At 35.6% G+C, this 23,459-nt stretch overlaps 5 protein-coding genes across 8 annotated transcripts in view; 2 read left to right on the top strand and 3 right to left on the bottom strand.

Moving 5' to 3' along the window:
- LOC129246277 (uncharacterized) overlaps nt 1–3,674 on the bottom strand; it is a 93,299-nt gene extending 89,625 nt beyond the window's left edge. For all 4 annotated transcript variants that reach the window (XM_054884967.1, XM_054884970.1, XM_054884971.1 and 1 more), the window contains exon 1: nt 3,030–3,674. The gene's annotated coding sequence lies outside the window, so the exon portion shown is untranslated. The remainder of the gene's footprint in view (nt 1–3,029) is intronic.
- A 5,284-nt stretch (nt 3,675–8,958) lies between these two features.
- LOC129245968 (uncharacterized) lies at nt 8,959–9,959 on the top strand. Its single transcript, XM_054884429.1, has 2 exons — nt 8,959–9,600; nt 9,674–9,959. The coding sequence occupies exons 1-2, from the start codon at nt 9,116–9,118 to the stop codon at nt 9,723–9,725; spliced, it is 537 nt and encodes a 178-aa protein (XP_054740404.1). The 5' UTR covers nt 8,959–9,115; the 3' UTR covers nt 9,726–9,959.
- Nucleotides 9,960–10,269: 310 nt separating this feature from the next.
- Nucleotides 10,270–12,245, top strand: LOC129245967 (uncharacterized). The gene is made up of 4 exons (XM_054884428.1): nt 10,270–11,325; nt 11,394–11,636; nt 11,707–11,769; nt 11,843–12,245. Exons 1-4 carry the CDS (start codon nt 10,557–10,559, stop codon nt 12,112–12,114), a joined length of 1,347 nt encoding a protein of 448 aa, XP_054740403.1. The 5' UTR covers nt 10,270–10,556; the 3' UTR covers nt 12,115–12,245.
- A 296-nt stretch (nt 12,246–12,541) lies between these two features.
- Nucleotides 12,542–15,904, bottom strand: LOC129245146 (golgin subfamily A member 2). Its single transcript, XM_054883159.1, has 5 exons — nt 15,713–15,904; nt 14,651–15,550; nt 14,353–14,589; nt 13,752–14,297; nt 12,542–13,695 (listed from the first exon to the last, which is right to left on the bottom strand). The coding sequence occupies exons 1-5, from the start codon at nt 15,770–15,772 to the stop codon at nt 12,772–12,774; spliced, it is 2,667 nt and encodes an 888-aa protein (XP_054739134.1). The 5' UTR covers nt 15,773–15,904; the 3' UTR covers nt 12,542–12,771.
- A 3,833-nt stretch (nt 15,905–19,737) lies between these two features.
- Nucleotides 19,738–23,459, bottom strand: part of LOC129244789 (protein patched) — a 32,287-nt gene continuing 28,565 nt past the window's right edge. Inside the window, exons 4-6 of the mRNA XM_054882632.1 lie at nt 23,191–23,398; nt 22,813–23,084; nt 19,738–22,742 (exon numbers count right to left, since the gene is read on the bottom strand). Of these exons, the coding sequence (XP_054738607.1) occupies nt 21,771–22,742; nt 22,813–23,084; nt 23,191–23,398 (1,452 nt within the window). The 3' untranslated portion in view covers nt 19,738–21,770. The remainder of the gene's footprint in view (nt 22,743–22,812; nt 23,085–23,190; nt 23,399–23,459) is intronic.

Genomic DNA, 23,459 nt, shown 5'->3' with positions numbered 1-23,459 from the left:
CACCAAAAATTCTGCATTGCGGTAGGTCGTTCGGCTTCAATTCTTGCACCAGCTGCAGCTGGTATTTTGAAAAGCTTCACACCTAAATCCTTTCGCAAAATGATCCACGTTGTTGAGTAACAGAGGCCCAATTACTGCGAACGGCGACGAATCGATAATTGATAGTCATCATTAACACTGGCCGATATAGCTGCGATATTTTCTTCAGTTCGCACTCTACGTAAGCGTGTTGGTGGTTTGGTGTCCAATAATGTAAATTTGGTTCTAAATTTAGTCACAATAGCTCGAATAGCCGCTTCAGTGGGTCGATTAAACTGACCATAAAATGGAAGAAGCGCGCGATAAACTTTCTTAACCCTTTCGCTACATCTTTTTATTGCGCCATCCAAAAAATCCAAATTTTTGTCTGAGTATTTATTTTAGGACCAATTACAATACAAATAATTTTTTTTTTTTTGTTAAGTGCTTTTTTTTAATGTTGCCATATGGTAACAAATGTTTTGTATTCGTTTCAATCGCAAATAAACTTCTTCTGCAATTTAATGCAAGTTAACACCTTACGAGCTTAGTTTTAAAAAGTTTTAAGTTTTAAAAATTAGCACAGCTTTTAAAGTGCGAGCGAAAAAATATTTATATGCCAAATGACAGATTGAACATTTTTCTATATACTTTATTCAAAAATTGTTGAAAACATTTGCCCAAAATGCCTCAAAAATCTAAAAATGCAAAATACAAATTTCAGAGTGAAGTGCTATATGCCAGAAGGCTTTCTTTAAAAATGTTGTATTACCGATATATAATTGGCGGTTATTATTTATTTTATTTCTGTTTAACCATTAAACTTCAATTTTTGAAAATATGTAACAAAAAAGTTTATATTTTTTACAAGAGAATGTTGACGGCCTTTTAAAGTTTACTGTTGCCATATGGCAACAATATCGCGAAAGGGTTAACAGAACACGCATTTTTATAATAAAACTCAATGATTTGCAAGCGTTGTTCGTTTGTAAGACGATTCATGGTTAAAATAGACCAACCTGAAGATGTTTGACAGTGAAACAAAACAGGAAACGTGCGTCAGCTGTTTAAACTAACTGTTTAAAAAGATAATAGCTAAAAAATCACCCTTTAGATGGTGATGCAGGCGGTTCCATACTTGTAGGGTTAGCATTTCTGATGTAATCTGTGATGAATTTTTGCTTAGCTGGTTTAGAATCTTGTTTATATGTACAATTCCCGATAGGTCGACATGCATTTTTTAATTTTTTTAAAAACCGCACTATTTCAAAACCGCATAAAAACAGAATCTACTGTATATTGACATTACATTAATACATAGTGTCTAACATACGATATATTGTAAAATGGCATACACATGAAAGATTAAATGACCAATTGTAACTATGCCTTAAACTATATCTTATCGCACAAAAATAAATTAGCGAAAATATAGATATTTTACTGTGACGCGGATAAGATATGAAAAACGAGTAGAAGACACAAAAGAGAACTAACATTGTAGAATTATTCAAACGATGAAAAGTGTTTGTCTCCCACCTAGCAAATGCAGGCCAACGAAGAGTTTTAAAATAAAACGGCAAGAAACTATAACTAACTCGGAAGCGTGTCATTATTCTGTATTACAAAATTGTGGGTGACAAAATTCTGTAAATTGCAAAAAAATTCTGCTTTTTAAAATTCTGCTTTTTTTAAATTCTGCATTTTAAAATTTTGCTTTCCAAAATTCTGCTTTTTCAAAATTCTGCATGTTTAATGCGAAAAATTCTGCTTTATTCAAGTTTTGTGATTTTCGTCATACAAGAAGTAACAAAATAAACATTTATTCCATAAATATACATATGTATATGTTTAAGCGATAACAATATTTTTTGGAATTCTTTTTAAATATGTAGTGTGACTTAATTCATTTCTTTTCTTTCGCCCCCGCGAAAAGGGGTTCTACGCAAAAATACGGTGGATTGCGTAGCCGGAGTCGGACTGACGAGGGTTATTTTTTTGAAGCGCGGCCAAAGGCCGCCCACGCGAAAAGGAGTTCTACGCAAAAATACTGTTGATTCTATCGAAACTGAAGAAAAAATTATTATTATTATTATTTTTTATTTAATATCTCGAATAATAATAAAAAATAATAATAATAATAAATGCAATAATTACATTACCTCTTTAACATTGTTAACATTATATTTTAATACAGAATTTTGAAAGCAGAATTTTAGAAAGCAGAATTTTAAAAAAGCAGAATTTTAAAAAGCAGAATTTTGTTTTTAGAATTTTGTACATACAGAATTTCGACACCAACCCAACTAACTCGTCTGCTGCATAAGATTATCATCAAAAGCTTTTGGATTTATGCAACTTTCTAAGTTTCGTTTTTTATTCATTTCTCATTATTTTGTTTTCATGGGAAGTGAGATTTCTTTGTCTTCAACTTCTTTGAACGACATTGAACTCACTCCAGCACTTACATATGTATAGTCTAAGCAAAAAAGCTACAAGCTTTTAACACTTCTTTGTTGAGCAAAGTGCGGCAAGCACTTATAGTATAATACAAAAAGGAAAGGACTTATTTTTATGTGAGACTCAACAAGATTGCTATTGCCGCTGTAAAATGTATCCGCAAATATTGTAGGCATTTTACATCGCTCAGCAGGATGAACACACCATCCCCCAATATGGTGGGTATATTTACCATTAGCTAGCGTGTCGGAGCTGCTGGTCATGCGCTTCATTGGCGTGTTTGGGCATCATGAAATGTATGATACTCGTAATTTGTATGTAAACAACCCACCTCCTGCACAACCACCCTCTACTTTTGCTCATTTTGACGACCTGCTCTAGCTGACGACAATGCACTCTTTCTGGGTTACGCGTCTGCGGATGTCAACGAGCTCCCGCTAATAGGATTAGTTATAAGGAAGTAATTGCGCAAACAAAAGTTGTAAAGCTATTTTTATGTGAACGTGTAAACACAAATCAAATATACGAAAAACACTCATAGAACAACTTACCTAGAAACAAGGATAAGGGTGTGAGCTCGTGATGCGTGATGCGTGTTGGAAGTGGTATCAATATTTGTTTTATAAAGTTTTATACTTTATACTCGCTGATTGCAGATAGAAGAGGTGAATTTTGAATTCTCTTATCAACTTTTTTCACTTCGCCTCCCTCAACACTTTGTTTAAACGCACAGCGCACACTGGACAAATTAGCACACACACAAAATTATAACTCTTAACCGAATATTCTACTTGCTTCAATTACTCGTCGCGACGAAACGTCATCATTTGCGAATAATTTTTATAAATTTAATTTTCTCATACAAATGCAGCAATATTTCACAGCCCCACATTAAGACATTTGGTGCAACAAACTTACATACGACTTACTTTTGCATTGCAAAATATGTTATTTGTTCAAATCTTAAACACATTCGCCCATTTTCATCATTTCGTTTATTACTTGTTTTTTTTTTTTATTTCATTGACGAGTCAACACTTTCCACTCTCCAGCCTCCAAAGCTTACTTTTTTTTTTTACTTGGGACCCCTGTTATTTTTGTTTGAAACACACTTTTTGTAATTAAAATTTCTTATTTCTTTGCCTGTTTGAAACAGCAGATATAAAAAGAGTTTACTTATTCCACACAATATAAACTCTTCGATGTCGAAATAAGAAATAATGAAGATAGGTAATATGAAAAATCACAAGAATGCTCATTCACAATGAGGGAAGTCAAAATAAACTGTCAAATTAGACGTGAAGAAAACTGAAAAATGTAGATGCCAGTAGGTAGGGCGAATTTTTTCTTTCATGCACATAAATTGTCACCGCATCAATAAAGATAGGTTTTCATTCATATCAGACTACTATACTACACCAATTAAAAAGAATATGTGGAAAATAATTATTGAACCGCTGTATCTTCTTTTTGTTATCCTACATTCCACCAGATAGCACGTATGATATCTATGAAAAGCATTTAAATAATTTAGCATGTATTTATAATAATTTAACTCAAAATGATGAAATTAATTAATTAATTAATTTAGGAAATATCTCATGGTTTTCATATAATAATAATCTAATACCTTCTAACGTTAAATCTGAAATTGAGTTACTGTTTGTAAGCACTTTATTATCGTTTGGCCTTAAACAGGTCAATTCAGTTCTAAACGATAACAATCGAATATTGGATTTAGCTTTTATTTCTGCAGACTTGAATTCATCCTGCCAACAATGCTATTTACCTATTTTAAGTAATAGTTAACATCATAAAGCGCTCTTAATAAATTTTGAATTTTATAAATTCGATAAACTATCGTCGATCACTACACTTGGACGCAATTACTCTAAAGCTGATGTTACAAAGATAAGCGAATACATTGATAACACAGACTGGTCATTTTTGGACTCTTTCGATGATCCTAAAACATCTTATACTATTTTATGTGACAAGTTACTATCAACAATTTCCCCTTTGTTCCTCTACGAAATTGGAAATATCATAAGAAACTCCCCTGGTTTAACTCGAGGCTTTGTCATCTGAAAAATTTAAAAAATAAAGCAGACAAGAAATTAAAAAGAACCAATAGCATAATCGATCGAGACAACTTACTCCGATTGAAAAGGGAGTTCAATTGTCTTCATAACTTCTTGTTTAAGGGGTTAAGGGTAGTCAGAGGCCCGAAAAAATGATGATTTTCACGAATTTTTTTTTGCTACTTAATTAATTTATTTAACAAAAATAAAAACATAGCATAAAAACATCATGTTTTAACTTGACTTCACCAAAATTTCAAAAAAAAAAAATTAATAATTGCAAAAGTTATCGCTGTTTGTGTGAAGCCCGTTTCTCCAGAAGTCCCTTGCGGTGAAGATCACAAGTCCTTGCAGATTCATCTAAAACCAATCGGACAAGAAAAATTAGCGGCCTCAGAAAATTTTTTCCAGATTTTAGAGAAAAAAACCAACAGTTAATTGTTAAAAAAAAATCGAAATTTTTGAAAAAAAAAATCCTTCGATCAGGCACAAGTTTTTTATGTTTTTCAAAAGCTGTATAAATTTTATTGAAATCTACGTAGCGGTTTTTAAGTTACAGTGTTCACCAGTTTGAAAAACATAGTTTTGAGAAAAACGCATTTAAAGTTTTGCTATCGGCTCCGGAGCGGCCGAGCGCCCTTTGTTAATTGTTGAATAACTTGAAAAGTATTTGTCGGACTCACTTCAAATTTTTACACAATATTTTTAAAACATTATACTTTAAGAAAATGCAAAAAAAAAAATCAATTTTTTGAAAATTCTGACTACCCCTAACCCCTTAAACATTATATATTTAGAATTGAAACAAATTTAAAATCAAATCCCTCTAGCTTTTGGCGTTATATCAACAATAAACGGAAGACCAACGGCTTCACCACTTGTTTAAATTATGATGGCATTGTTTCGGATAATGAACAAGACTCTTGCGACCTCTTTGCAACATTTTTCCAAAAAGTTTATGAAAAATTTGACAAATTAGACACTTTCAACTTTAATGTATCCTCTTCTGAATCTTATGATGACTTTATTGTTTCAACCAATGATGTTGTACAAGCAGCTTCAAAACTGAATTATAGCTCACCTACCGATCATGAAAGTTACTGCCCCGTATTTTTTAAACTCGTCTCCACCTCAATAGCGAAACCGATCTCAATTCTCTTCAATAAATGTCTAAACAAATCGATTTTCTTGGATGCTTGGAAAATATGCTCAATCACGCCAATTTATAAGCCAGGAAGCCGAAATGACGTATGCAACTATCGCCCAATAGTTAAACAAAGCACCATTTCGAAATTATTTGATTCTATTCTCAAAGTTACAATGTTAAGTCGTATCAGTGATCTAATCTGCGAGTACCAGCATGGCTTTGTCCCTTCAAAATCCACTTGTACTAATTTGGCACTAGTCACAAACAATATTATTAACGCTTTTGTAAATCGCGCACAACTAGATGTAGTTTACACGGATTTCTCAAAGGCATTCGATAAAGTCGACCATTCTATCCTCATTAAGAAGCTGAGTGTATGCGGAATGAAGGGAACACTTTTAAAATTCTTTTTAAGCTACCTTACGGGAAGGAAATTATTTGTTAAAATATCATCGTCTAAATCTACATTATTAATTAATGCTTGGTCTGGAATACCCCAAGGGACTCACTGCGGGCCAATTCTTTTCCTAATATTCATAAACGACTTACCTAAAATATTTCAATATGTAAAATGCTTAATGTTTGCAGATGATGTTAAGTTATTTTTACAAATCAGCTGTATTGAAGATTGTTCCAATCTTCAAAAGGATCTCAAACATCATCAAGATTGGTGTACCATGAACCACCTACACTTGAATATCGACAAATGCTGCGTGGTTTCATACAGGAAGAAACCTAATCCATTCATTTATAATTACTCTTTGAACAATATTATACTTAGTAGGAAAGAGGAAATCAAAGCCTTGGGCATAATCTTCGATTCAGGACTTACGTTCTCGAAACATATTGATTATATTATCTCTAAAGCTTTTTCTATGATTGGATTTTTACGTCGTAATACGGAAAACTTTTCAGATCCTTTGACTTTGAAAGCACTCTACGTCTCCTTAATTCGAAGCCGACTAGATTATTGTTCTCTTATATGGAACCCATTCTACCAATGTCATATAAATAAGATTGAAAGAGTCCAAAAAGTCTTTACCAAATATGCGTTGTGTAAGCTGCGCTGGCCTAAAGGGCTCCCTAGTTATATAGGCAGACGCAAATTGATTGGACTGCAAAGCCTTGAGGACAGACGAATCTACTTTTCGATTCTCTTCGTGTATAATCTTTTAAATTTCAATATAAATTGCTGTGAGTTACAGAGTTTAATTACATATCAAACAAAGCACCATGATTGAAGGCAGGCTCGTTTATTTGTAGATCAACGGTATAGAACTAACTATGTCCTCAATGAACCAATGGTGAGATGCATTCGATTCTGGAACAATTATCCTAGCCTCGACTTTAGACTAAGTTTATATAATTTTAGGCAACAATTGTTTATAATCTTTAACTAATAATTAAAAATTGTCTAATATAGTCTGTAAGAATTATTTGTAGACTGAATAAACGAAATAAATAAATAATTATTCATTTGGAACTAAATCGGAGGAGGGCTCTTACGAATACGTCTTCTATTGCTGTAATTGCAATCCTTAAATTAGATACGATTACGTTTACTTTCATTGTAAATATAAATGTTACCATTCCGAGATAAATAACTGTAATCTTAAAATTCTAAGGGCACCGATTACTGTCAAGAATGATAGAGAAGAAGATTGCGCCTTCCGAATTCGCCGCGTCGTAAGAGTCCATCAATATACACGGCAGTACACGGTGGCACAGGGTTAAACACAAATAACTTTTTTATTTTTTGACATATTTATTTTCTCTTTTTGTAGGTTATAATTGAATTGTTGGAAATTTATTATGGAACCCTACCACAAGACCACCAACAACGATTACAATACGTTTATTGTTATTATTATATACGTAATATTCGTTTTACACAATTAGCCACACCAATTGATTTTTTAAATAATGTTTTGATGTCGGATGAAGCGCATTTCCATTTAATGGAACAAAACTGTGAAAATCCAAGGACAACACACCAACATCAGTTGCACCCATCTAAATGTACTGTTTGGTGCGTTGTTATGGCCACTAGAGTTATCGGTCCATATTTTCCGAAAATGAGGATGAAACGCCGGAATTGATTTCAGGAGCTTCTTACAGAACATTGATTGAAAACTTTGGCGGAGCACTATCCTAATTTGTGGTTTCAACAAGATGGAGCAATGCGCAGTTGGCAAACTATGGACCTGCTGCGTAGTAGTAGTAGGTCTTATTTGGCCCACCCTGTACAAACGAAAGGAAGAGGGGTCACTTGTTTGTGAAGATATAGATTATACGCACACACACACTTTCTAGCTTTTGTTTGTTTTGTTTTGCGAAGGGAGTTGACGTAGAGTAAAGTAACTTTTTTAATGGAGTCCCCTTCAGTACTCAATTCGCCTTGCTCGTTAGGTATGGTGAAATAAACTGTTTGAGGGGGACTTTGAATTCCACGTCACTTGGGATGTGTTTTACAAAATTTAGATCAATGATAGATACTCAAATCGCCTTGCTGTTTTTTAATGGCGCCACCTTAGATACTCAATTCGCTTTGTAGCACACCCTTAAAAAACTTTTCACCTTGAACAGTACCCAGAGAACGTTAATGTATACAGAAGTCTCAATGACATATTTTTTACCAAAAGTTAACAGAAATATACTGAACTGGTCAAATTAAGCAGCAGTTGAGTAAAATTCGTTTGTATGAAGGAAGGAAGAAGGAATGTTAACGCTATAGGCTAGCTACAGGCACTTTATCATAAAAAACTAAGTTCAATAGTGACTTAGAAAGAGAAAATCATCCAAAAATATATACATATATTAATATCTGTCTAAGGCACCTTCTGTAAAACTTTGTTGAATTTCCTTCAACCAAATCAAATCCTTCATAGAGAATTGAGTCATTAAGAGGCACTCAGGAAGATGGCATACACCAGATTTACACACGGAGACATCTGGAAGGGAGACATTGGAAATTCTCTTTTCATGTCTCATTCGCGGTCACACGGGCCAGAGAACGTTAATGTAATGTAATACATCAAGGCGAATTTAAATCCACCTTGATTACATGTATTGGTATGTTTACATTCGTATGTTTACATTTGCTTGCTGATTTTGACGTGATGGTTGGACCAAACGCAACAAGAAATACATATAGGGTTTTACTTATATGTGTTTGCTGTCACCTGTAATAAATTCGCCTTGCATGTAATGTAATACATTAACGTTCTCTGCAGTACCGTTACTGCCGTTACTTTAATTTGTTTGTTTATTTAGTGTTAAAGTGAAAAGCTCCCGTTGCTTCCTTCTTAGCTTTAACAATTTAATTTAAATAAAAAAATTGCAAAAATTAGTTCTAAAATCAAAATTCCAATCAATTTTACCGTACCACATCTATCAAAATATTGGAGAAATGGGAGACTACAAACAACTTAATAAGGATTTAATCGATGCCAATCGGGAATTGAAACAAGCAATTGCCACATACCAAAAGGAGTTGACTTCAATGCGCGCCGAACTAATTGAGCTTCAACGCTTAAGAATAGGAACAGAGCGCGATTGCCGCGATCGCATATTTTCATTTGTGACAAAGAATTTGAAAAATTTTGTGTCTTCTTTACGAGAGATTGATATAAGCATAATGAGATATGAAAAGTGTTTACAGAATGGAAGTTCTAATGTCGGCGTAAGTTCCCAAAGGGAAATCAATGTAGAAGAATCTGAAGATGAGATTACTATGGACAGAAGTGGTGAAGGTCCAACATTTATGAGACAGTCCATAAAATACCTAATGAATTTGGATATGGAAGATAGACAACCCAAAGTGAGTATTGTAACAAAACGCGGTAAACAGCATCATAGACGAGGCGACAGTGAAAACTCGATTGATATCGCAGGGTAAATATGTACCACAGATTACAAATTTTTGGTATTAAATTAATCTGTATGGGTGTATTCCTCTTTCAATTAGATTCTGCACAAAAGCTGTCAAGTTATGTGAACGAAATAGAGATGGAAGATAACTGGTCAGTTCAATGAACCGTTCTTTACATCTATCATGAAGCGTGTGAGATTTGCGCGAATCAACCGAGCAATGTGATGCAGGATAGGATTCAATACGTTGTTAAATTCACCTTGTTCTCGCCTGATATTGCCTATAGATTAGTCATATATGTAAGCTTAGCGATGTGCAACTTCATGGGTTCCGAATATTTCTCTGATCCAAATTTCTTCAATAAATTTTAGTATTTGTCTTATTTCATTGAGTTTTATTTCATCCTGTGATAAAATAAGTGTAACATAGGTGTTCGTTATGATTATGTATGAATGCTGGGCAGGGTCTCAGCATAGATTTGGCGGTTGTATGAATCTGCATGTTCCGTTGGAATATATTCGTTGGTTAGTAAAATGATGATGCAATATACAAGCTCTGCTAGAATTCCTGTAATTAATACCAAATTATTCTTATTTAATTCCATACAATCCTGAAATCGGTTTAGGTTAAAGCTACATATCATTGATTTTGTGCAAACAAAAAACAAACAATTGTCGATCTAAAACAATAACTACTAGTTTTGTCGAAAGTCCATAGAAATATGCCTGAAGAAAAATCACAAATGCTTGTTTAGAATTTTCAATTTACACACTTCAATCATTTACGATCAATACAACCCTGTGCTCGTCTTCATTTTGCTTTTATTATTTGGAAGTTGTTGTTTGAAATATTGTTTAAAGAGCATTCCTTAGGAATTTAAATATTTGGACTTATTGGGCAAAAGAATATCTCGAGGAAGTCAATTAAGTGTTTTCGCGATTTTCAGAGACCAACTAAAATCAAAATTCCAACAAAAGAAATGGGAGACTACAAACAACTTAATAAGGATTTAATAGATGCCAATCGGGAACTGAAACAAGCAATAGCTGCATACCAAAGGGAGTTGAATTTAATGCGCGCCGAAGTAATAGAGCATCATCGCTTAAGAATAGAATCAGAGCGGGATTGCCGCGATCGCATGCTCTCATTTGGGACAAAGATTTTAAAAAATGTTCTATCTTCTTTACGAGAGATTGATACAAACATAAATGTAATGGAGTTACTGGATTATGATAATTGTGTACAGAATGGAAGTTGTAATGTTGGCGTAAGTTGCCAAAGTGATAGTCGTAGAAGCATCCACCTTGCAAAGGAATTTCGTCGCTCCAGTGCGCTGTGCCGTCAACATAGTGTATTGCAAATATCACCAACACGACGACATAACGCGGACAATGCGATAAACGATGAAACCGAGATGGAGGCAGTTAGTGAGCAAAGCGGCAGCGATATGGATTTGGAAAACTCAATGAGTGAAGAAAATGTAATAGATGTTGAAAATGACCAGACTGGCGAAAATGAAGAGTTGCGTTGCATAAGGGAAACCAATGAAGAAGAATCTGAAGATGAGATTGCTATGCACAGAAGTGGTGACGGTCCAACATTTATGAGACAGCCCATAAAAAATCTAACAAATTTGGATATGGAAGATAGACAACCGAAAGTAAATATTGTAACAAAACGCGGTAAACAGCATCATAGACGAAGCGACATTGAAAACTCGTTTGAAGTTGCACGTAATATTGGGCAGGGTAAATATGTAGATTACAAATATTTGGTATTAAATTAATCTGTATGTATGTATTTCTCTTTCAATTAGATTCTACATATACGCCGTCAAGTTATGTGAATGAAATAGAGATGGAAGATAACTTGGTCGCTTCAATGCACCGTTCTTTGCATCTATCACATAGCACATGCAATATGCGCGAATTACACGAGCAATGTGACGCAGGAAAGGATTCCCCTTCACGTAATATAGAAGAATTTAACCGGGCTCTTATGGTTCGAGTGCAGCGATTACGTGAGCCATCGCATATTGGGGATCACTTCGAGAATGAAGGTAGCTATTTGATATGAAACGATTCCGTGCGTATTAAGTTTTATATTTTATCGTATTTGCTTTTGCATAGAACACACAATTACAACAAAGTCTTTGTTGTGTGAGCAGTTGTTAGAAACCGGAAAGAACGGAGGTAAGAGAAATATCTTATTCCTTTAATATATCTACCAATAGGTTTTTTTGGTTTCTTTTTTTGGCATCAACAGAGCTTAGTTTGGGTTTAACCGAATTTTCAATGGGCAATTTTATGGACGCATCATGCAGTACACCTTGTCACAGCATAGTAGCAGCAGCGGTGGCCACTGCAAAAACGGAAGAAACTAATAATTCATCCTCCGTCATCCCATTGTCGCAGACCACAAGCCAGAGTACGCGACCATCACGAAGATGTGCGCCAAAAGCATTGGCAGAACCAAGTTTAAGAGATAAGCTTCGCAGCGATAGTGGCAAGAGAAGAGCCACATCAAAAAAACGTTGAATAGTATATTTGTTCATTAAAAACTACAGTACATTGCTCAAAATATGAATATTTACGTAGTAAATAGTTTAATTTGCATTATTTAATTTTCTTGATACATTTAATAATAATTTAATAAAATAAAGTTTTCAGATCTGCTCTTTAAATGTATGTTGGAGTAAAAAAACGAATATAACTGAAGTTTTCTACAATTACATTAAAAATTCACGTGGAAGTAAATTACAGAATCTGCTCAAATAAATGAGTTATTTTCAAGTCTCCAAAATGTTTATGCTGACGCGCAATATGGCTTTGGACAAGTGGCAAACACTTACAGTACTCACTTGAATATTTCGCCATTCATTATTCTCAATAGACAGAGGAATACTACGGCATCTGCTTACCTTTACTATATTTAAAAAAAATTTTACGGCACAAAAATAACAAATTTATTTTAATTCTTTTATTTTCAATTATTACCATTACTGTAATTAAGGCTAATGTTTGCAAAAAATCGAAATCGTTCAATTTTTGGTTTGGCCAAGCATAATCTAGCATTACATACAAGTTTAATAAGTTGATTAACATAGTATAAAATAATACAATTAACATACATACATACATAATTGAAACCCCACAATGTATATCTGCAAACGCACATATAACCAATGTATATCTCTAAACTACTTCGATTTTACCAAGGCAACAGTTAAGATGATCCACCGTTTGTGTCGTAGCAACATCGGGAATGTGTTGGGTGTTCTCATTTATTTCTGTAATGATATCCTGAATTTTCGTGAGTATCTGCCGCGATTCGGCTGCAGTCAATTTCTCGAAAGTTTGGGCCTCTGGTTGGCTGTGCTTCTTTTCAAGCGCTTCAGTGGCTTCCACAACCAAAGGTTTCGAGGCATCAGTCTCAATATCGCCAGTAGCCTTGATGTTGCTTGTTTTGCCTTGTTTCGCGACAACCGCATCGAGCTGATCTGGTATGGCCAAGCGTTGGGGCAGATCTGCACTCAGACTACTCACAAGGTTAGTTAGCAAAGCGATTCTTTCGCGCAATTGCTCACGTTCGCGCTGTAATAGCTGCATTTGTGCAGCCTTCTCGTATTCTCGCTGCTTTAACATACGACGTTGTGTTTGGTAGAGTGTGATGTACTCGCCAATAGTCTCGGTTTCGCCCTGCAATTGTAGCACCAAATGCTCCAAGCGTTGTTTCTCATCAGTAAGATCGGCCACTTGTGACATGAGGCGCGTAAAACGCTGCTCTAACTTTTCCACAGCCTCGTAGGTAGGCAGATATGGTGCGCTGGTGTCGCTGCTGCTCGTGGATAGCTGTTTTACGTGCGGTGGTTCATGGTGGTGGTGATTGTGTGCAAGATCACGGGCATGTTCGTGAGCGTCTATATGCTCGTGGCTATGGTCATGCGCGTCATCGTGCTCAAGCTCGTGTTCATCTTCACAGCCGTTGTGCTTGTGTTCTTTCCTTTCCGTATCATGATTTAAATGATCGCCGTGTTCGTGCCCTCCTTCATGCGTGTGTTCGTGCTGATAATTGTGTTCTTCGTGGTCGCCTCCTGCCGCTAAATCCTTGCTTCTTTCCTAAATTTAAATATGAACTAATATTGTGAGGTACATATAAAATATGGTGGTTTCACCTGTTTATAGTGTTCAAGTTTGTTTAGCAAAACTTCCGCTTTGTTTGATAGTTCCATATTCTCATGTGAGAGTCGTATCATTTCTTCGTCCTTAAATTTGAAGCGCTCATCAATACTATGCAGCTGTTCTTCCATTTCTGTATAGTTTGCACGCATTTCCCGATTGGCATGCTCTTCTGCGTCCAATTTATTCACTAAATCCGCCTTATCATTTGTCAATTGTACGAAGCGTAGCTCCAATTCATCTAGTTGCTTCTTCAACTCGACGTTTTGTGTAAGTGCGCGCGAAGCGGCGATTTTATCCGATTCCATGGTGGCTAGCAACTTAGTTTTGTCCGGCTGTTCGGCAGCATAATTTCTCATATACTCTTCCAGTTCTTCCAATTTCTTTTGCTTCTCCTGTAATTCATTGTTTAGCATTTCTAGGCGATCTTCTTGTGACTTCACTTTTAATTGGAATTCGTGACGTTCCAATTCGTAATCGCTAATTTGCTCTTTTAAGTTTTCTATCTCTTTGGTGTGCGATTCAGTATTGAAAAAGGATTCCTGATGGTAATGAAATAAGATATTTAAATATTTCCGAAATAACAAAAATATTCACCTGATCTTTCTCTTTTTTTAGTTGATCTTGGCGACTTATGTTCTTCTGTATGTCCTTTTCAAGTGCACTTATGTGATCAACCAATTGACGCTCGCGTTCCTGTTGCTTCGTGCACTCATCCATTAATTCTGAATTTCTTTCGCTCAAACTACTTATCTCTGCATTCAGGTGTTGCACGTAGCTCTGGTATTGATTGTTTGCTTGTTCTTTGTCGTACGCCAACTGCTGCACCATAGCCTAAAAGAAAATACTTAATCGTTTTGAGCACTTTCACCCTCAGCTTCACATTCTAGCTCACCTGCAAATCTCTGATCTGTTGCTCGTACATGAATTGAGTCTGCGTCAATGTCTCCACACGATTATCACCCTGGCTCATACTGGCCTCATCCGATAACTGACGTATGCGCAACTGCGCCATCTCTAACTCATTGGATTTCTCCTTGAGCTGGTGTTCAACTTCCATAGCGCGTTGTTGCATTACATCCAGTAGTCCCTTTAACTCGTCTAAATGGGAATCTTGATCTTCTTGCTTTGCCTTTGACTGCTCTAATTCATGCTGCAACTCATTATTCAAATTACGCAATTGCTCCAAGTTTTGTTGCTGCGTTTGATAACGTTGTACCAACTCGTCTTGGCGCCTTGTTGTCGCTTCCAGCTGCGTGCGCAACTCTTCCATTTCCAATTCACGCTCCCGGCATAAGCAACGATATTTATTCAACTCGGTAGTTAGAGTAGCCTTTTCAGCTATAAGCACCTGAATGGCGTTAACATTTTGTGATTGTACTGGTTCTGTTGCTACGTTTTTGAGCTCAGCGGATAGTACATCTAATGAGGACGCAAAACTATCAAGTACTGTTGGTGTAGGGGCTTGCGGTGCGGCTTGGAAGTAACTAGCGGCAGTGGGTGGTATGGTTGAAGACACTGTTGGTGCGGTAGTTGCAACAACTTCCGTTATACTTGGTGTTGATATTACAGATTCACCGGGCTTTTCTGGCATAACTATGTTGGCCATTGTGCTTTGCACACTTGCAATTCCACCTTCGTGGCCATTCGTCGGCAAGTCACAGTCTGATGCTTCAGATAAGTTGCTTGAGACACTACCTCCACCAATACTACTCGTATGCGATTCCGTAGACGAAGCTGGTGCACCGGCTGATGTGATATTATCCATAGCGCCACGTTTCTGGTATTCTCTCAACTATAAAAAATAGTACCAATTTATTTTAGTTTTCCAACAAATCAATGAAACAAAAACAAAACGCAAATTCCCCTTTGTACGTCAAATCCAAACACAAGTGATGTAGCACAGCAATCAAATAGCGAACGATGTATTGCTATGACGTGTCACTAATGTATTTACCTTTTTCCGTGCGGCGGCCAACTTTTGTGCCTTGCTCTCGTTTGCTTCCTCTACTGGCATAGTTTTTCTTAATAAAATTTTAGAGTTCGCTTATGAAACCAGCTCCAAAAACGTAGATAATTACTGAAAAAGTGGAGCAACAATAAAAAATAAAAATAATTCGCTGACACTTTGACACCTCCGAAATTATTCGGCCATTTGCCAATTCACAATAGATCGTACAATGCTGTTATATACAAAGAACGTCTAAAACGTAAAGATGTTACCGTAATGTAAGAAAATGATAAGAGGAGCTCCAATTTAAATATCTCTAAAATTCGTATAAGAATTGTAAAAGTTTAAAATTTACTGTGACATTGTATGCGTCCCAATAAGATTTAACTATTATCCGGCTTAAGTTCAGACTATCTACAATTGTAGAGAATAAGAAAGGAAATATATAAATCGATAGAAGTCCTGAACATAGTTGTATAATATTTTGGGGTAAACGAAGACTAAAGGGTTAATTGAAATCAAAATGAATGTATATACATATATACAGTAGATTCCGTTTTTGTGCGGTTTTGAAATAGTGCGGTTTTTAAAAAAATTAAAAAATGCATGTCGACCTATCGGGAATTGTACATATAAACAAGATTCTAAACCAGCTAAGCAAAAATTATCACAGATTATATCAAAAATGCTAACCCTACAAGTATGGAACCGCCTGCATCACCATCCAGATCAGACGTGTACATTTCCTCAAGTGAAGGATGTGATTTTACACCAAACCCTAAACGAATGCGCAACATGCGGGCATTGTCTGATTCTATTTCTGACGATGTAAATTTATTTTTCGACTCTGATCTTTCGTAAATACTCGTAAAGATATAATTTTCAAAAATACAATTTTTTGTTTATGCGATTTTATTTAATTATTTCAGATCCATGCGGTCTATGGAACGTATCTATAGTTATAATATGGGACTAGTACCCTTTTTTTATGCGATTTTATTACATTATTTCAGATTTATGCGGTTCTTAGCACTTTTGAAACGTATCTATAGTTTTACTATAGAACTGGTAGCTTTTTTTATGCTGTTTCTTGCGGAACGTATATACCGCATAAAAACAGGATCTACTGTATATATACAATATATATGTGTTGATGTCATTGGATGGGCTGTAAAAAATCTCCGGAATTTTGCAGAATTTATAAGAAGGGCTAGTTTATATAAAAAAGAGTATTATAATATAATATAATATTTAATAAAATTAGCGATAAAAATACATTTAATTAGGTATGTGCATATATCTCTCTGCATTTTTTTATTCAACTTCATATAAAAACGATATAAAGGTTAATTTGAAAGCTTGACTCATTCTAACATATATGTATATATGTATATTCATAATTATGTGGCCATAATCAATAACTGCCTAAATTCATTTGAGAAATATGTGAGTTCTACTTGCTGTCGTATTCTAGCAACAAAAGTCTATATTTACGTGAATTCCCTATCGCCTTAACATATTTTTTTAAAAGTTATTTATAAAATCATGGTAAGGAAATCCCATATGTCTATAGCACGAAATGCAAAAACCTATACCGAAATATGCAAGAGTGCGAGAGTACTCAAATTAGATGTCTCAAATTACAATAAAAGAATAACAAAACAAAAAAATATCTGCGAGAGGGATAATTAACAACCTGAAAGTATGTATGGGTTTCGCTGTTGCATACTTTGCGGATATTGCAAACAACTTTTCGCTCGAATTTTGATGTTGTCTTTGTATGGGATATAAGGCTGCAATTCATGCAATCTGTGCATGTCGGGATGGTCTTGCAAGACTAAGAGAATCGCGCTATTGACGATGCATAATTCACAGGTATATGCATATACTAAAAAGTATACTGCTACAACAACAACAACATGTGCTTTTTTTCGAAAGTATAATTTTTGATTTGAGCGGTTTTTGATTGTGAGCACAAAATTATAGTTTTTTCCAACAATACTGTTAAGGTAGTTCAAAAAACAAGTTCTGGCTTCTAACTCTTTTTTGATTAAAGTCAGTTTTTTCAACTACAACAAAACATAACAAAAGCTTATATATCAAAGTTTATATATCAAAATAAAAACTTTTTAAATGCACACAATGGATTTCGTCATATTTCGATTTAAAAAAATTAAATTTAAATAACTTTTCGACCTTTCGGAAAATTTAGCCTCTCCGACGAAACCGTCGCTAACTGAAACCAGCTGATCGATTTTGTTGTGGTGGTCCGAAGCAGAAGTTTTCAGTTAAAAATTGCTCATTAGGCTACGTAGTTGTTTTCTGATCGACAAACTAGAAACCAAATCGATGATGCTGCGACAGTGGTACGTACAATCTGAGAACCTAATATCTAATTTTGTTACTTCTTATTGCAGCTAAGATCTATCCACGACGAGAAATGAAGGACGTGGCCTACAAGGCCATATACATCGGGGACATCGCGAACGTCGAGGTAGCGAACTTATGGAAACATTACTGAAAAGTTCGGTTAGAATAGAGATCATCGAAGAGTTTTTTGTAAACAAAAAAATTCTGCAATTTTTCTAAAATGACAGCAGTTAAACAACTGACGCTGTAAAATTGGATGAACACTGAGTAGCGATAGCGCGTTACGTGCAACCTTTAGTATCCTCTCCACCTGTGTGATGGAGTCGTACTGCCGAGCTCGCTGCTGTTCTTTTCCACTGTACATTAATGGGAACCATTAATTAGTTAGTTAGTTAATTAGTTGCTATCTGAGCAGTACCCCCTGTTTTTGGCACCTAAACACGACCTGATACCCATTGTTTCATTTGGAAGGAAATTTGATGTCAGATAATTGCGTGAGCAATGGAGCAATCCAGAATGCATTCAGGGAGATTTCACGGATATTTTCTTTACCGATGGGTCGAAGAATGAAATAGGGTCTGGAGTCAGATGGAACTTAAACGATAGTAATAAGTATCACTATGCTATGGGGGAAATGGTAACTGTATTCCAAACGGAAATTTTTACTATCCTGAAAGTAGCCGAATGGATAATCGAGATTAGATGGAGCGGGAAACAGATTGGAGTTTTCAGTGACACCCAGGCTGCACTGAGGGCCCAGGAGAACGCGAAGCAAACTTCAAAGATTGTTCAAGAATGTAAGAAGAAGCTTAATTCTGTCGCTTGACAGCACAGGTTTTACTTACATGGGTTCCAGGACCCTCCGGAGTTCAAGGAAACGAAATTATCAATGGATCAGTGGTTCCCCCACAAGGGCCATAGCCAATAATCGGAATCAGTTCCGCAGGAATCATGAATTGGATCGGCGATTATCTATGCAATTTACATAAAGAGCGATGGTTCGGCCTAGAAATTTGGAAGGAGAGACGTTCGGTTGATGGTCGGTATTATTACAGGACACAACCCATGGGGTCAGCATATGACCACCATTGGAATCATTGAGGATCCAATGTGCCTGTCTTGCTTGGAGGAGGCGGTTATCAATAAGCACTTCCTCTGAGAATGTCCTGCCTTTGCTAGAGCAAGGCTACGAGTTTTGGGTTCCAATGTTGTGAGAATGAGTAATATTCGTTCTCTAAAACTGGAGGATATTTACAGATTTGACAAAGAATCTGGAAAATTCTCACAGGACTAACTATCTCTATCTCTGTCTCTATTTTTTTCCTATCTCTTTCTCTGATACTTTACTCCTTCCCTCCTTGACTATCTATCCTCTTTTCAGAGCTCTAAATACAATGGCCTTTTTAGCCTGAGTGTTTTAGGAGCCACCAAATCTCCTGGTGCTCCGTGGCTCGACCTATTCAAAATTCAATTTCAATAGGAACCAAATTCTGAATAAAATTGATTGCTTCAGACGGGCATGAGCATGATCTTACTGAAGTTTTTGTTTTTGTATTTAATGTTCATATAAAATTTGCTAATTGTTGGCTGAATTTGTTGTATGTGAAAAAATAACGCATATATTAATTAAAAATGTAATTATTGTTTTAATTTTTCGAACACACTCAATACAATGATTTCGTTTAGGGCTACACTTAGGAAAAATACCTATTCAATTTATTAAATTTTTCGCTCTCTTGGATAGATGTATACATTTAGACATGCTTATATCTACTTAATATAATTCAATTATACAATAATAATAGTAAACAACCATTAACTAAGCACAGAAACTATTTCCATGTGCAAATAAAAACAACATTTACAAAAAAAATATAATATTAACTACTAAACGTCGCGCAAACGACGGAGTCAATTTTGTGTTCGTGTGCGGATCACTAAAACTGTGAAATTAGGAATATCGACCAACTGTGTACATAAAAAATTTAGCAGTATTTTACACTAATATAAGCATATTTTCAAAGAAGTTTTTTTTTTAACAGATTTTTGCTCAGCTTGAGTGCATTGGACTTATATTTATTTATTTTTTTCTTTTATTGAATAAAAATTAAAAAAAAATTATGCCGAGCTTACTAAATTAGTTTTTATTTACCCGAGGAGTTAAGATGTCTACAAAATTTTGAAAAGCCTAATTTATGTAAAAATGCTATAAATTGTTTTTATTTTAATAATAAATAAATATTTAAAATTAAAATTTTTTCAACTTTTTTTAGTTAGTATATTTATTAGTTTCCTTTTTGAATACTACCAACCAATTCGTGGTTTAAATTGAACTTGAATACTATGAGTTTATAAAATCATTAGCGCTACTCGCCAGACATTCGAGTACGAGACATGCAATACTTTTTTTATTATAATAATAATAGTAATAATATTTACAAACATTATTTTATCTTTATGTGCCTTTTTGTACATCGATACAAATTTAAGTCGTTAAAAAATTGTACTAGTTTCAATTTCAGTTTAAAAATATAAATTAACGTTTTTATACCCAACACATGAGTGCTCACAGGTATTTGTTTTATTTAAGGAATTATGAGTATTTTGTGGTTTTATTTCATTAATTATTAACTTTCGTTTATTTGATTTATTTGAGCACTTTTACGTTCTTCTCAGTCACGGGTTGTCACATGATTGATTTGAGTTAACTTAAACTGCATGTTGTTGTTGTAGTAGCATAAACATTCCCCATACTTACATATGGGGAATGCTGCTGGAGTGACAGTCCTTGGCCGGATATAAATCCGGGTCGTTTCGGTAACGTAGAACCGACTGTCGTGGAAACGCTTAAACTGCATGTCATACTATTTGGTTGGTAATGTTTTTGCTATTTACACACACAAATAATTACGAAATTAAAATAGTTAAAAAAAATATCTACTCATAATACTTAACAAAATCCTATTGAAAATTTCAACTTTTCAGTTGCATACTATGCGTATTATGTAGTCTTTTCCGATTTTAATAATTGATAATTTAAATTTTATTTCAATTTCTTAAATTAACTCTTTACTGGGAAGCGTTAATTGCATAGGGCTTGGCTCATGCAACAAAAGTCTGGTTTGCTATGAATTTGAAAAAAAATTCCAAATATAAATGCAATCAGACTACAAAAGCCTTGCGAGCGAACATATTTTATTTGAAAACGGAAACTCTATAAATTTCAAAACACTTCGCTAGAAAAGTAAAATAAAGATTTCAAGATTTTTTTCCGAGTGCACCTAAAATTGTATAACCTTAAAAAGCACTGAGAAACTTTTTTCTGAATATGCTACAAATTGTTGAGTTTTAATATTTTTTTTTGAAATTTTTATGCATTCACAATGTTTTTAAAACATTTAATTTACAATTTCGCAAAAATCTACCAACGCATTGCACTCGCTTCAGCTTCAAGGAGTAGTACTCATATTTCCGTTATTTCATTTCTTCGCGTTACTTCACTCTTCCCAGTAAATTTCCTAAACACAGTTGACTTTTTGAATTTAAGAAATCAGAAGTCTAATAAGTACCCAAGCAGACTTTCAACGCTGGTAATGTGCGCTACAAATTCAAATTTTCAAACATTTCTACATCTGTATTTAACTAAGCAAATAAATATTCTAAAGCTCTAATGTGTCTCCTCTGTACTGGCCCGCTAGCTGCTAAAGTTGTAGCTGCGCACCGCACGACCTGGCGTCACTAATTCCACCTTGATATTCGCTGTCGCCGTTACTTTTGTTGTGTTCGTATCCGAGTGGTGCGTTTCCACAGTGACTTCCGGTTGCACCACGATACTCTGCAACTCGGGAAAGTTACTCGCTTCGTGCTGGCCACCAAGCGTATGCGTGCTGTGTTGAGTTGGCGGCGGTGGTGGTTGCGACGATGCACCTTGATGTTGTTGTTGTTGTTGTTGTTGTTGCTGTTGTGACACATGGTGTGCATGTTGTGGGTGTTGCGGATGCTGTGGCTTGTGAAATGTCGTTGGCGCACCATAAATTGTTTGTTGTGTGCTTTGTTGCGGTGGTTGTTGGTGTGCTGGTGGCGCTTGATGATGATGGTGATGTGCATAATTCTGTTGCGGTCGATGCATATAGTAATTATTCATATTGTAATTGTTCATTTGCGCCGCATTATTCATATTCGTGCCATTCCATTCGTTATTCATTTGTATCGACGATGAGGATGATTTCCAAGAGGGTGGTTCTTCGGTGATGGTTGTTAGCGACGGATCATTTATATTGATATCCTTGTGATGATGCATACCCTTATTGCAGGAACGTGACGAACGGCTGCCATGCACCACAACTGTTTTGTTGGCGCGCTTGCTGCGCGACATTACAGGGGATGGTGTTGAAATGCGATCTGGATGTTCGAGTGGCACCAACTCCGCCTCGGGGCCGAACATACTCAAAATGATAGGGTAGAGTACAAGGCCATTGCAAGCGCCGACACACAGCACAACAAGCAACAGCCAAAAGAAGTGACGTATGACGAATTCGAAGGGTGAGGTGGAGAGCATGAATACCGCTAGAGCGGAAGTGAGCACACCGTGTATAAGAGGACCGAGCGTCATTTGCATGGAGAGATGTATACGACGCTCGCGATTACCCACGGACGTGATGAAGCCCTGTTGTTGTTGAGATAAATTAACGTTTTTAATAGGAAATTCATTTAAAAAAGTATCTCAATAAACGTACCAGCGAAATATGCACCGTAAGGCAGACAATCATGCCTACACTCAAGATTAGTATCACTGCCGGAATGGCTGAGAGTTTTATGCCTAAAATTGTCATTGCGCCAAAAATTTGTATCAAAGAAGCGACGACGCTGAAAACGACCAAAGAAGCAGCCCACACTGATAATAGTAGTATGGAGACCAATATAAAGGCAGCAATAAGTGAGATGCATAGAATAAGGGCGAGTGAGCAGCGTAGTGTCATATACTGTTCCCAGAATATGAACGGTATGCCTGAAATATTGCAGAAATAAACGAAAAAAAGTGAATGTGAATGAGATGAAGTTTTCCAAGTGGCAAAATACTGATGTTCATTTTTTGTTTTTTTTTTTTTACTCACCTGAAGGATAGTTTGGCAGTCCTCGCCCCTCGAATTTCACACTCAGATCGCGTATATGGCCAATAAGCGCTTTAATTTCCGATGTATCAGTCAAGCCGTGCAGATAGAAAGGCAGCTGCGCATACACCAATGGTAGACTCTTCGGTATTTTGAGATCATATTCCCCGGCGATGTGATAATACTGACGCGGTTCTGGGTGTAATTTGCCCTGCAAAAAAAAGACACAAACTAATCATTATAAACCTTCTAAACACCCTTGTGCTGGTCTT

This window comes from Anastrepha obliqua, chromosome 4 (genome assembly GCF_027943255.1).
Source record: "Anastrepha obliqua isolate idAnaObli1 chromosome 4, idAnaObli1_1.0, whole genome shotgun sequence".
NCBI classification, from domain to species: Eukaryota; Metazoa; Arthropoda; class Insecta; order Diptera; family Tephritidae; genus Anastrepha; species Anastrepha obliqua.
Note: the sequence above shows the minus strand (reverse complement) of the source record. Positions and strands in the feature narration are given on the sequence as shown.

Bases quoted from the DNA above. Each gene is read 5' to 3' on its own strand.
- LOC129245146 (XM_054883159.1), bottom strand. From the start codon at position 15,772: ATGCCAGTAGAGGAAGCAAACGAGAGCAAGGCACAAAAGTTGGCCGCC. The intron at 15,551-15,712 runs GTAAATACATTA...TATTTTTTATAG, and splicing joins TGGCCGCCGCACGGAAAAAG to TTGAGAGAATACCAGAAACG. The intron at 14,298-14,352 runs GTGAATATTTTT...CATTACCATCAG, and splicing joins TAAAAAAAGAGAAAGATCAG to GAATCCTTTTTCAATACTGA.
- LOC129245967 (XM_054884428.1), top strand. From the start codon at position 10,557: ATGGGAGACTACAAACAACTTAATAAGGATTTAATAGATGCCAATCGG. The intron at 11,326-11,393 runs GTAAATATGTAG...TCTTTCAATTAG, and splicing joins TGCACGTAATATTGGGCAGG to ATTCTACATATACGCCGTCA. The intron at 11,770-11,842 runs GTAAGAGAAATA...TGGCATCAACAG, and splicing joins AGAAACCGGAAAGAACGGAG to AGCTTAGTTTGGGTTTAACC.
- LOC129245968 (XM_054884429.1), top strand. From the start codon at position 9,116: ATGGGAGACTACAAACAACTTAATAAGGATTTAATCGATGCCAATCGG. The intron at 9,601-9,673 runs GTAAATATGTAC...TCTTTCAATTAG, and splicing joins AACTCGATTGATATCGCAGG to ATTCTGCACAAAAGCTGTCA.